Genomic DNA, 12,569 nt, shown 5'->3' with positions numbered 1-12,569 from the left:
AAATTAAGAAAGGATGTTGTGAACTTTTGTAGAACCTGTCACACTTGTCAACTGGTGGGCAAGCCTAATCAAGCACCACCAGTGGCACCTTTACAACCCATCCCTGCTTTCAGGGTGCCCTTCTCAAAAGTGATAGTGGATTGTGTTGGCCCATTGCCAAAAACCAAAGCAGGAAATGAATATTTGTTAACACTCAGGTGCACAGCTTCAAGGTTTCCAGAGGCTATTCCCCTGAAAAACATTAAAGCAAAGACGATTGTGAAGGCTATGCTAAAATTTTTCACACTACTTGGTCTACCAAGGGAAATTCAGTCAGACCAAGGGAGTAATTTTATGTCTGGAATATTTCAACAGGTGGTGTATGAATTGGGAGCCCATCAAATTGTGTCGTCTGCCTATCATCCTGAAAGTCAAGGGGCCTTAGAAGATTCCATTTAACTGTGAAAAATATGATGAGGGCTTATTGCGTGGAAATTAGAAAGGATTGGGAAGAAGGAATCCATTTGTTATTGTTTGCTGTTAGAGAGGCAACTCAAGTGTTTCTTGGCTTTAGTCCATTTGAGTTGGGGTTTGGTCATGAAGTCAGGGGTCCATTATTATTGTTGAAGGAACAGTGGATACATAATGATATACAATCAAATCTGTTGGATTATGTTTTCAAATTTAAAAACAGATTACATCAGGCTTGCAAGACGGCAAGGAAAAAGTTAAAAACTGCTAAGGGAAAAATGAAAATTTGGTATGATCAAAAAGCAAAAATTAGGGACATTAAACCTGGCGACAAAGTATTAGTTTTGTTTCCAATGCAGTCAAACCCTTTGAGACCATATAAGGTGAAATCAAAAATTAACCAGGTCACCTATGTCATTGAGATGCCTGATCGTCGAAGAGAGACATAGGTCTGTCACGTGAACATGCTTAAACTTTACTTTGAGAAAACGACCGAGGAGGAGACTAGGATTCCAACCAAGGTGCTAGTTATAGAGGAAAGTAAGGAGGAGATAAGTTTTGTGGAAGGTCATGGAGCACAGAAAGTGATAAGCCCCAGGCTGGAAAATTCTATAGTTTTGCAAAACTTAAAAACCAAGTTAATGCATTTGACTAAATCAGAAAGGGAAAAAATGAAGACATTACATGAAATTTAAGGATATATTCCCAGATGTTCCAAGAAGAACTACTGTGGCTTGTCATGATGTGGAGGTCGGTGATGCTAAGCCTATTAAGCAGCATCCTTACCGAGTTCATCAGGAAAAGATCAGATTGTTGGATCAAGAGGTGGATTTATATGCTCAAAAATGACATCATCTGAAAATCAAGTTCAAATTGGAGTTCACCCGATGTTCTGGTGCCTAAGCCAGATGGCTCAATTAGGTTTTGTACAGATTATTGAAAGGTAAACATGATGTCAAAGACTGATACGTTCCCTATTCCCAGAACAGATGATTGTATAGATTTGGTGGGGAAGGCCAAGTTTCTTACAAAGATTGATCTCTTAAAAGGATAATGGCGTGTTCCTTTGACAGAAAAAGGCAGGGAGATTTCTGCATTTGTTACACCTTCAGGATTGTATGAGTATAATGTTATGCCTTTTGGGATGAAAAATACACCTGGTACATTTCAGAGAATGATTAATGCAGTAATTCAGGGTTTAGAGCACACAGGAGCCTATATCGAAGATTTAGTAATTAGCACGGATACATGGGAAGAATACATGCTTGAATTAGAGCAGTTATTTCACAGTGAATTTGCACAAGAGTGAGTTTGGACATGCCACTGTAATTTATCTGGGTTATGTGGTAGGACAGGGACAGGTGGCACCGGTTGGAGCGAAAGAATTGGCTATCACTGTCTTCCCTATCCCCGGTAAATAAAAAAGCTCTTCAGAGATTTCTAGGTATGATTGGCTACTATTGTAGATTTTGTAAAAACTTTGCAGAAATTGCATTCCCATTAACAAAACTACTTGTAAAGAAAGAAAAATTTATCTGGTCAGATGCATGCATTGTGTCCCTTAACTTTGAAAGCCATTCTCTTTAGCTGTGGACACCAGTGATGAAGCGGTTGGTGCTGTACTGTTACAGAAGAAGGATGATGATGGAGTAGAACATCCTATTTTGTACTTCTTGAAAAAGTTTAAGGACCATCAATGAAATTATTCAACCATTGAGAAGGAGTTATTAGCGCTTGTTTTAGCTTTGCAACATGTTGATGTGTATATTTGTACTGCTCAAAAACCGTTAATAATATATACTGAAATAATATTTCTGTCTAAAATGAAAAATAAGAACAAATGGTTATTGAACTGGAGCTTAATGTTACAAGAGTATGGTTTAATTATTACACACATAAAGGGGATGGGTAATGCAATAGCAGATTGTTTGTCAAGATGTTAATCTGGGTAGATATGAATCTAATCACATACTGACTATAAAAATAAAATGGTGTGTTTATTTTATTTTATTTATGTAATACTTCCATTAATTGTTAAAAAATTGTTCTTGTGACCCAATTTTTTTTAAGCAGGAGAGGTGTTACAGAGTTCTGTGCTGTGTATTGGCCTATGTGTTGTGTGTTTTTGTGTTGGAAAGTGACAGTTTGCCTTAGAGAACCACAGTGAAGGTGGACTGCTGAGTGAGTGGGAGACGGACTGGGCATGTACAGAAGATGATCTAGAAATTTCTGGACTTGGAAGACAAACCACCACTGGGTGTAGCTGTGAAGTGGAAGGAAGCCCAAGCAGAGTCATTGTCTGGGAGGCAGTTTATAATGTTGGGCATTTTAAAAGGGATGAACATTCCGAAGGCAGCCATTGTACCTCTCTCTGCAAGCAACACAAGAAGACAACTTCAAATTTTGTACTCTCTCTCTCTCTCTCTCAAAGATCTTTTGGCTTCAGTTTACCAAGATTTTTTTGTTAATAAAGTAATTGTTCATTTTTACCCCTGTGTAATATGCCTTCTTTGTGGTAACTGGATTTATTGTGTAACACAATTAATATGTTATTAAAGTGCACATTACAGATTTTATTAAAGGGTATTTGTGTACATTGTGCTTTGACCATGTAGTAATTACAGCACTTTTTATGCCCAGTCCCCTCATTTCAGACCACCATAATATTTGGGACATAGCAATGTTATGGACAGTATATTAAAGTAGCCATGTTAAGTACTTTGTTGTATAACCCTTGTATGCAATGACTGCTTGAAATCTGTGATTCATAACCATCACCAGGTGTTGAGTATCTTCTCTGGTGATGCTCTGCCAGGCCTCTATTACAGCCCACTTCACCTGCTGCTCGTTTCGGGGGCTTGTCCCCTAAAGGATTCTCTTCAGCATATGGATGGCATGTTCAATTGGATTTAGATCAGGTGACTGACTTGACCATTCAGGGATTTTCCAGTTTTTAAGCTTTGAAAAACTGTTTTGTTGCTTTAGCTGTATATTTGGAATCATTGTCTTGTTGTAGATGAAGCATCATCCAATGAGTTTGTAGGCATTTGGTCGAACATGATACACCTCAGAATTCATTTTGCTACTGCCATCAGCAGTTACATCACCAATGAAAATAAGTGCTCCTGTACCAGCCATACATGCCCAGACCATAACACCCCAACCACCATGTTTCACAGATGGGGTGCTTTGATTTTGGGCCATTCCTTTACAACTTCACACTTTGCTCTTGTCAAAAAAAAACAGTGGTGGTTTGTCTTCCAAGTCCAGAAATTTCTATATCATCTTCTGCACATGCCCAGTCCGTCTCCCACTCTCTCATCAGATTTATCTGATGCAGGTAAATCTTGGTCTCATCTGTCCATAAGACCTTTTCCCAGAATTCTGCAGGCTCTTAAATACATCTTGTTTCTGTGGCTAACTAGTGGTTTGCATCTTGCAGTGTAGCCTCTGCATTTCTGTTCATGAAGTCTTATGCAGATAGTAAGTAGTACTACGAGCTCCCGTTTCATTTAGTGTGACTGTCACTAAGGGTTAATACAGGTTGCAAACATTCAGTGGTGGTGAGACTGGATGGCACCATCAAATACAAACTATAAACAAAGTTGATGCTCTGGAGGAAGAGAAAGAACAATGGTTGTTCATCCAGGAAAATTGACAGTGAGAGTGATGTGAGTGGGACACTTACAGAAACCGGATTTCATTATTGACCTCAGCCATCAGCTGAACGTGGAAGTGGAATGACTGTATGAAATAGACAATTCTGCTGATTCTCCCTGCCAGGGGAATTACTGAACCTCCGTGCCCAAAGGAAATGTCACTTTGCTTCACTTGTATCTAGGTTTTGAAAGCAAAAGAATTGCTGCATCAGATCGTGACCAAAGTAATGGTCTTTTTAACTGACTCGTGCCTGGGTTTTGGAAGCATCTTGGAAGTCACTCATTTAGTTTCCCTTACGCAGGAAAAGGGGAGTTGTGACAACCTTTTGTTAGGATATTTCTCAGCAAGAAACTCAACAAGGATTTGTGAGCTTTCAGGAGTCCAGTCACTCAGTCTCTCCACATCCTTCGTGATTACTTCTGGGCATCAGTTTAAAAGTCTGTGATTCAACTATGGACTTCTAAGACTGAAATTTGGAATGACTTTCCAGAATTGTGCCTAAGCTGTAATGGTTTGAGTAACACACACACCCACTTAGGGATTTTTCTTCAACAGTGGAGATCTTCCTTGGCCTACCAATCCCTTTGGGTTTACTGTGCTCATCAGTACACTTTTTATTTCTTAATGATGTTCCGAACAGTTGATTTTGGTAATCCTAAGGTTTGGGTGATGTATTTTACTGTTTTCTTCTTGTTTTCAGCCTCAGAAGGGCTTCTTTGACTTTCATTGGTACAACTCTGGTCCTCAAGTTGAAAAATGGCAATTACAGATTCCAAAGGTGATCAAAAGCTTAGAAGCAAGCCCAGTTTCCTTATACCTGCACCAATGAAGGAATTAAACATACCTAAGTAATCACAAACACCTGTGAAGCCAAATATCCCAAACATTATGGTGCCCTAAAATGGGGGGGGTAACTAGTACAAAAAAGTGCTGTAATTTCTTCATTGTCAATCCAAAATGTATATAAATAACCTTGAATAAAATCTGTAACTTGCACTTAGATCATGTGAATTGTTTGATTACACATTTAAAACTATGGAGCACAAGAGCAAAAAGAGGAAAAAATATCTGTTCCAAAAATTATGGAGGGCACTGTACTGATGAGGGATAGACAACATGGCTTTCTTTATGGTAGGTCTTGTCTAACCAACCTTGTAGTTATTTTTAGGTTACCAGAAAAGCTGATGAAGGAAAGGCTGTGGATGTTGTCTACAAGGACTTTAGCAAGGCGTGAGAGGTTGGTCAAGAAGATTCAGTCACTCGGTAAAATGACATTAGCTCTCCAGGAGAAGCTAGAGTGGTAGTAAAGTATTGCCTCTCTGACTGGAGGCCTGTGACTAGTGGTGTGCCTCAGGGATAGGTGCTGTGTCCATTGTTTTTGTCATCTATGATCTTTGACCTAGATGATGTAGTAATTTGGATCAGCACATTTGCTAAAGTGCATCACAAAATGGCAGATTAATTTTCAAGCAGACAAAGGTGAGGTTTTGCACTCTGGAAGACCAGAGTAGGACTGCATGGTAAACAGTAGGGCATTGCGGAGTGTGGTAGAACAAAGAGATCTGGCAATACAGATACATAATTACTTGAAAGTGACATCACAGGTAAGTAGTCATAAAAAGAGATTAAATATTGAGTGCAGGAACTGGGATGTTATATTGAAGTTGCACAAGAAATTGGTGAGGCCAGATTTGAAGTATCATGTGCAATTTTGGTCACCTACCTGCAAAAAAGATATCAATAAAATTGAAAGAGTGCAGAGAAAATTTACAATGAAACTTGTTAATTACACAAGAACTGCAAATGCTAAATCTTGAACAAACATTCCTGATGGGTTTAAAAAGGGTCCCAGCTTAAAACCTTGACTCTCCATGAAATCCCCCCAACTCTGAACCTCTACAGCTTCTCGTTGTTTGATCAATGATAATATCAGTCATAAAGTGTGAACTGAATAACATAAAAGATAATACATTAAAGAGAAAAGTATAACTTAGTTCTACTCACCACTTGAGCATCAATTGCCACCTGGGCAAATCCCTTCCGTTGTCTCCAAAAGATTCTATAAGTCTCATCACTGAAGACTGCTTCACGGACTCCACCCGGTGAGATGGCCAACAAGTGTCCATTTTTCAAAGCTTTAACACACTCCTCTTGGGGACCATGTATAACACTAAAGACTTCCAACAACAATTTAAAACCTAGGAAAGAAATTTCATACCATCTTAGTACTGCTAACTATCAGAGATAGCAGTCAAGATGAAGACAAAAATTGAACAGTACAACACTGATTTTTCAAAGGGGTTAATAGCTTTATCCCTAATTTGGTTTTCAAAACTATCTTATCTTTCAATTTGTACTTGAAAATCTTTGTTATTTCAATGCTGCTTAATTCAACTGCAAGGATCAACAACGAGATAGACAACAGACTCGCCAAGGCAAATAGCGCCTTTGGAAGACTACACAAAAGAGTCTGGAAAAACAACCAACTGAAAAACTTCACAAAGATTAGCGTATACAGAGCCGTTGTCATACCCATCACTCCTGTTCGGCTCCGAATCATGGGTCCTCAACTGGCATCACCTACGGCTCCTAGAACGCTTCCACCAGCTTTGTCTCCGCTCCATCCTCAACATCCATTGAAGTGACTTCATCCCTAACATCGAAGAACTCGAGATGGCAGAGACCGACAGCATCGAATCCACGCTGCTGAAGATCCAACTGCACTGGGTAGGTCACGTCTCCAGAATGGAGGACCATCGCCTTCCCAAGATCGTGTTCTATGGCGAGCTCTCCACTGGCCACCGTGACAGAGGTGCACCAAAGAAGAGGTGCAAGGACTGCCTAAAGAAATCTCTTGGTGCCTGCCACATTGACCACCACCAGTGGGCTGATATCGCCTCAAACCGTGCATCTTGGCGCCTCACAGTTCGGGAGGCAGCAACCTCCTTTGAAGAAGACCGCAGAGCCCACCTCACTGACAAAAGACAAAGGAGGAAAAACCCAACACCCAACCAACCAATTTTCCCTTGCAACCGCTGCAACCGTGTCTGCCTGTCCCGCATCGGACTTGTCAGCCACAAACGAGCCTGCAGCTGACGTGGACATTACCCCTCCATAAATCTTCGTCTGCGAAGCCAAGCCTAAGAAGAAGAATTCAACTTAAGATAGTCACCAAAACCTTGATCTCAGCAATAAATCAGCTCAACAGTTAAAAAAAACCACCTTAAAGCACTTCTCAATGGTGATTCTCAATCATGAAGTTACCACATGGAAGTAAACAAATCAAAAGATTAATTTTGAAGGCCATTTTGAAAAATGAAAAAGGGACAAAAAAGATTGAACTAGAATTGGAGGATTTAAATTCTAGATTATAGAATAATTTGATAAAAGAATGGAATTAATGTTTATTGTTCAAACATGGAGTCAATGACCAATATGATGAGATATTCCCAAGAGTGTTGCAGATCAAAGTTTTGAATGGAGCTGAATAGACCAGCAAAGTATTGAAGATAAAAGGGTAGTAATGGAGATTAAAGTATGCAAGTCTGAGGATTTCAATGGCAATAGGGGGTGATGTGATGTTAGAACTAAGTAGAAATGTCAGAAATATGGTAAGCTTTGAATGTATTGTTCAGAATAGACGCTATATGAATTCTGTGCAAACTTTGAATTCGATCTGAATGAACAGTCTTTGTACAGCATTATTAGTACAGCAAAGCAAGACATTTATTAATTAAAATTTGAGCGACATAGCAATTAGCACAATGCCTTTACAGTGCCAGCGATTGGGACCGGAGTTTGAATTCAGCGCTGTCTTTAAGGAGTTTGTATGTTCTCCCTGTGTCTGTATGGGGTTTCCCTGTGGTCTCTGGTTTCCTCCCACTATTCAAAACGTAGGTTAATTGGGTGTAAATTGGGTAGCACGAACTTATGGGCCAAAATAACCTGTTACAGTGCTGTCTGGCTGAAAATTTTAAAAATTTAAGTTTAAAATTTTGTTCAGATTTACATTTCAAGAATTGTCCTAAAAGAGGTAATTTAGGGAGAAAATTATTAGAGTTCAGATCATGTTTTAACATGGAATGAAGCACAAAGTTATCTTTACCAATGAAAACTTTTTATTTTAAATAAAAAGGCTATGAACCCACTAAAATCCCAACAGCACCAGAAGATGCTAAAAACACTTCACACAAATCATTTAAAATTACTGCATTCCAGTCATATTGCAACTCCAGTCAATGCATTCACTATATGCACAGAATTCATACAACTCACATACTGTACATCAATTATGTTTATTTTAAATACAGAGCCGCTGCATTCCAGGAAATTATTCCCAATTTCCCAGAACGCAGTCTGTGTGAAAAGATCGGAATGGGAATAAGGACTCATTCCCATTTGGCATTTTACCTCCTCAACCGCTAGGAAATTTCACAGATCGCCTGCAGTCTAAACTGAACTGCAGGCGATCCGTGATCAACGGGCTAATGAATAGGACATCCAGCCCATGAAAATACTGTACATCAGGTATTCTATCTAAACTTGCAGTGTGATGCAGATATTTGGAATTTTGGTAAATCCTGTGTGAATGGCCACTCCAGGAAGTTGGGGAGACACTTCAGGATGGAAAAATCATAAAAGTTCCATAAACAAAAAAAAATAAATGAAGGTTATGAGGGTAAACTGCCACAATCCATACAAAGGGAACTCATCCACATATTACCCATGAGCAAACCTTTAGTCTTCGAGTTCACTAAATTTTAAAGATTCCTTTATTGACATGTAATAACATACTACATGAAATTTGCTTTAGTCTGCCATAAGGCAACAAATTCACCATCAGTAGAAACTGCCAGGCTCCTCTTACAGCCAGAGAAAGAGAAGCAAAAGAGAGTAACCCCAAAGTCACCGAGTGTCCACTGATTTGCCTCCAGTGCTGCCGCAGCCTCCTCATCCTTTTACAGTAGTTCTGGATATAGAGGTTAATGTGTTTAATTAAATAGAATGTCAATAATGGGAAATTATTGACTATTGTTCTGCCGACAATGAGCCTCTTCTGGTCTCCCTTAACCTGTAGCAGGTTCATATCTGCTTTATGGATCTGCCCACATCAACTTGCAGACCAAAGTTTTACTGAACTAAACAGCAAGCATCTGCATGGGAGGAAGGCCTGGCGTAATATGTTTTGACTGCAAGTTTTGTCCCATGAAAAAGCCGAGAAAGCTCATTGCAATGTAAACAACTCGTCCATGTCCAGCTGATTGACAAATCTGTTGAGGAGCTTCAATGTTCCTCAAATTCTAAAATGTTCAAATAATCACCCACAACCTTGAGCTTAAACAGAGATATTTGTCATATACTGCCGTAGTCAATGAACATAACTGGTTGTGTCTAGTATCGATGCAGGTCGATCAGGTGCAACCATCTGTCCAAGTACTGTTAGTGTAGTCACATACACTAGTTCAGCCGGTGTGCAGCCTAGGTCTTCTTTTACTGTCATACGGATGCCTAGTTGTACAATGTGAGAACCTTAAATGTCAGTTCTTGGTAAATTCCGGCAATTTACTGTGGAATTGCTGGCCCTTGGGTCAATTTTGAGGAAAGATATGGGGCCAAGCCTCCTCTATGCTGCCATGATCAGCACTCTTACAGAACAGTTAGTGACAGAAAGTTCAGCATCTATTATCATTTATTTACTAACATGACACATTCTCAGGTGAAATGCAGAATCTAGTGAAAATTAAATGCCAACAAAGTACAAAGGTTTAAAAGAATGATTTGCAGTGTTTTTGCCTTTGCAGTTAAGGCAGCAATTTATTTTGCTACTCTCATTCTTGCCTTTAACAATATAGATGTGTAAGATTATCAGAACTGCACAAGCTTGTAGGAATAAAACTAGTGAGTTGTGAATTTCCAACTCACTGCAGCACCTACAGTGTGGAACTCCGGTTGATTATTCAGTCCCCAGACTGCTGGGTTGAAGTGAATTAATATTACCCTGTGTCGCAAATTCATGAAAAAAAAAAAATCACATCCCCTGAATCACTTGGGGCAATAGAGATCAATCATCTTCCTGCTGATCAGAGCTTTTCAAATTCAACTGCCCAAGTCACCTGACTCCAATTGTCAGGTGCAGCCTTCAGATAAAATCCCGAGTGAAGTCTGCTACAATAGGCCCCTCCAAAAATCACAATAGCACAAGCGATCAATAATGAGAAAAAAAAGGTAGCATTACAGATGTATAATATCAAGTGTCCCTTTAGCCATTGAAATATTGTGCATAATGAGCTGGTCAGTACTTTTCTCCCAGACCTTGTTGTTTTTACAGGTGGAGGTGCTGCAGATGGAGATGTTGCCAGAGGTGGTAGTAGTGGTGGTGTTTCTGCTTACTGGCACAACCAGTTTATTCCTGGTCATCAATGTAGCTAAAAACTCATCCTCTAAGTGAGCAATTTTAAGATGGTTGATGCTAACAGATTCCCTCTTGCCTTGTATATCGAGAACAAAATATTTGGGAGACCTGTGAATCACCTTACATGGTCCAGTGTATGGTGCCCGGAGGGGTTGATATACTGCATCACATCTGACGAATACATAGGAACATGAATTAAATTCAGCTGGTACTTATGATACTACACTTGACAGGAGTGATATTTGTCATATACTGCCGTAGTCAATTAACATAACTGGTTGTGTCTACTATCGATGCAGGTCGATCAGGTGCAACCATCCATCCAGGTACTGTTAGTGTAGTCTCATACACTAGTTCAGCCAGTGTGCAGCCTAGGTCTTCTTTTACTGTCATATGGATGCCTCGTAGTACAATTAGCAAGTAGTCATACCACTGGTTTGGATTCTGCTGGGCTTTCAATACTATCTTGAGTTGACGATGAAAGTGTTTGACGATGCCATTAGCTGCAAGATGATAGGCTGTTGTATGGGTGCATGTACTACCAAGTAGATTACTCAGTTCATGAAAGAGTTGGGATTCAAAATGTCATCCCTTGTCTGTTGTGATCATTTATGGTGTGCCGTAACGTGTTACCCAGTGCTGGACCAAAATTATGGCTACTGTCTCAGCCGTTACATCATGAATAGGTATAACATCAGTCCATCGCTAAAATAGTTTATACAGGCGAGGAGATAACTGTACCCATTCAACAAAGGGAGAGGACCTAGACTGAGGTTTGTTTTGAAATCCGGCGTTTTGGGTACCGCATGTGTCAAGGGGAGCTTTGGTATGATGGTGAACTTTGGTTTTCTGACAGGCGATGCAGCTCCGAGCCCACTGCTTAACATCCTTATTCATGTTAGGCCATACAAAGCGAGATGTTATCAGCTTTTGTGTAGACCTTAGACCAGGATGCGACATACTGTGGAGATCATTGAACACAGACCGCCAATATTTCTTGGGAACATAGAGTCATTGTTGTCCAGTAGATAAATCACACCAGATGTGCCCATTACTTGCTGGCAAGGGTACACATCATCGTCGTCTTCCTGGTCAGAGGCAAGTTGCTGAAAAACAATGATAGAGGAGGCATTCAATGCATCTATATACAGTCGCGACAGTGCATTTGCTACTGTGTTTTCCTTTCCTTTGACATGTTGAATGAATATCAGAAGTGAACTGCGATATGTAATCCAAGTGACAGACTTCACGTGGGGAGTACTTGTCTGGCTTGGAACAAAGAGCATATGTCAAAGGATTGTGATCGGTGTCGAGGGTGAATGTACAGCTCTCGAGTAGATGGTAAAAATGTTTAACAGCAAGATAAACAGCCAGCAGTTCATGACCAAATGTGCTAGACTTGGTCTCAGCATGTTGGAGTCACTTGGAGAAAAAGGCAAGTTGTTGCCAGACACTATCTACGAGCTGTTGAATGGCTCCACCCAAGATGAACCAGAGTAGTCACACTAGCCAGGTCGCTTTTAGCACAAAGGAAAGCTGAAAGCTCCACCTTGATGAGTGTGATTGACTGATTTTTCCTAGCCCTGTTCTTCAGCAAATCCGTGAATGGTTGGAGCATAGTGCGGGATGAACTGCCTGTAAAAATTGATTACACCAAGAAACTCCCTCAGTTTCGTGAGCGCTGAAGGAATAGAAAAATCATGGTTGACCTTCACCTTGTCCTCATGAGAGTGAATCTCATGTTCATCAACCGTATGGCCCAGGAAGGTGAGTAATGGTGCTCCAAACTGACACTTGGCTGGGCTGACAACTATGCCGTACTCACGCTAATGCTGAGTAGACAGAGATGAATCTGGTGTTTGCTACCTATAGAACTGGCTACTAGCAAGTCATTTATGTAAACATATACACATCCATCAGCCTATGAAATGTCTGTGCCACGTTTCATAAACCAAATATCGAGAAGTAAAAACGGAATTGTGATGGCTGTCTTGTGTTTGTCAGCAGGCTCCACTGGGTAATTGATCTTGGAGAAAATGCAACATCC

At 40.1% G+C, this 12,569-nt stretch overlaps 1 protein-coding gene across 4 annotated transcripts in view; it reads right to left on the bottom strand.

Moving 5' to 3' along the window:
* The window catches only part of tmem68 (transmembrane protein 68), a 59,783-nt gene that overhangs the window by 29,746 nt on the left and 17,468 nt on the right, over nt 1-12,569 (bottom strand). For all 4 annotated transcript variants that reach the window (XR_011352318.1, XM_069921483.1, XM_069921484.1 and 1 more), the window contains exon 4: nt 6,115-6,308. Coding sequence is in view for 3 of the 4 variants with exons in the window: in XM_069921483.1 (XP_069777584.1) it covers nt 6,115-6,308 (194 nt within the window). In the remaining variant the exon portion in view is untranslated. The remainder of the gene's footprint in view (nt 1-6,114; nt 6,309-12,569) is intronic.

The sequence above is a fragment of the Narcine bancroftii genome, chromosome 2 (assembly GCF_036971445.1).
Source record: "Narcine bancroftii isolate sNarBan1 chromosome 2, sNarBan1.hap1, whole genome shotgun sequence".
Lineage (NCBI taxonomy): Eukaryota > Metazoa > Chordata > Chondrichthyes > Torpediniformes > Narcinidae > Narcine > Narcine bancroftii.
The sequence above is the reverse complement of the archived record's forward strand: the minus strand, read 5'-3'. Positions and strand labels throughout refer to the sequence as shown.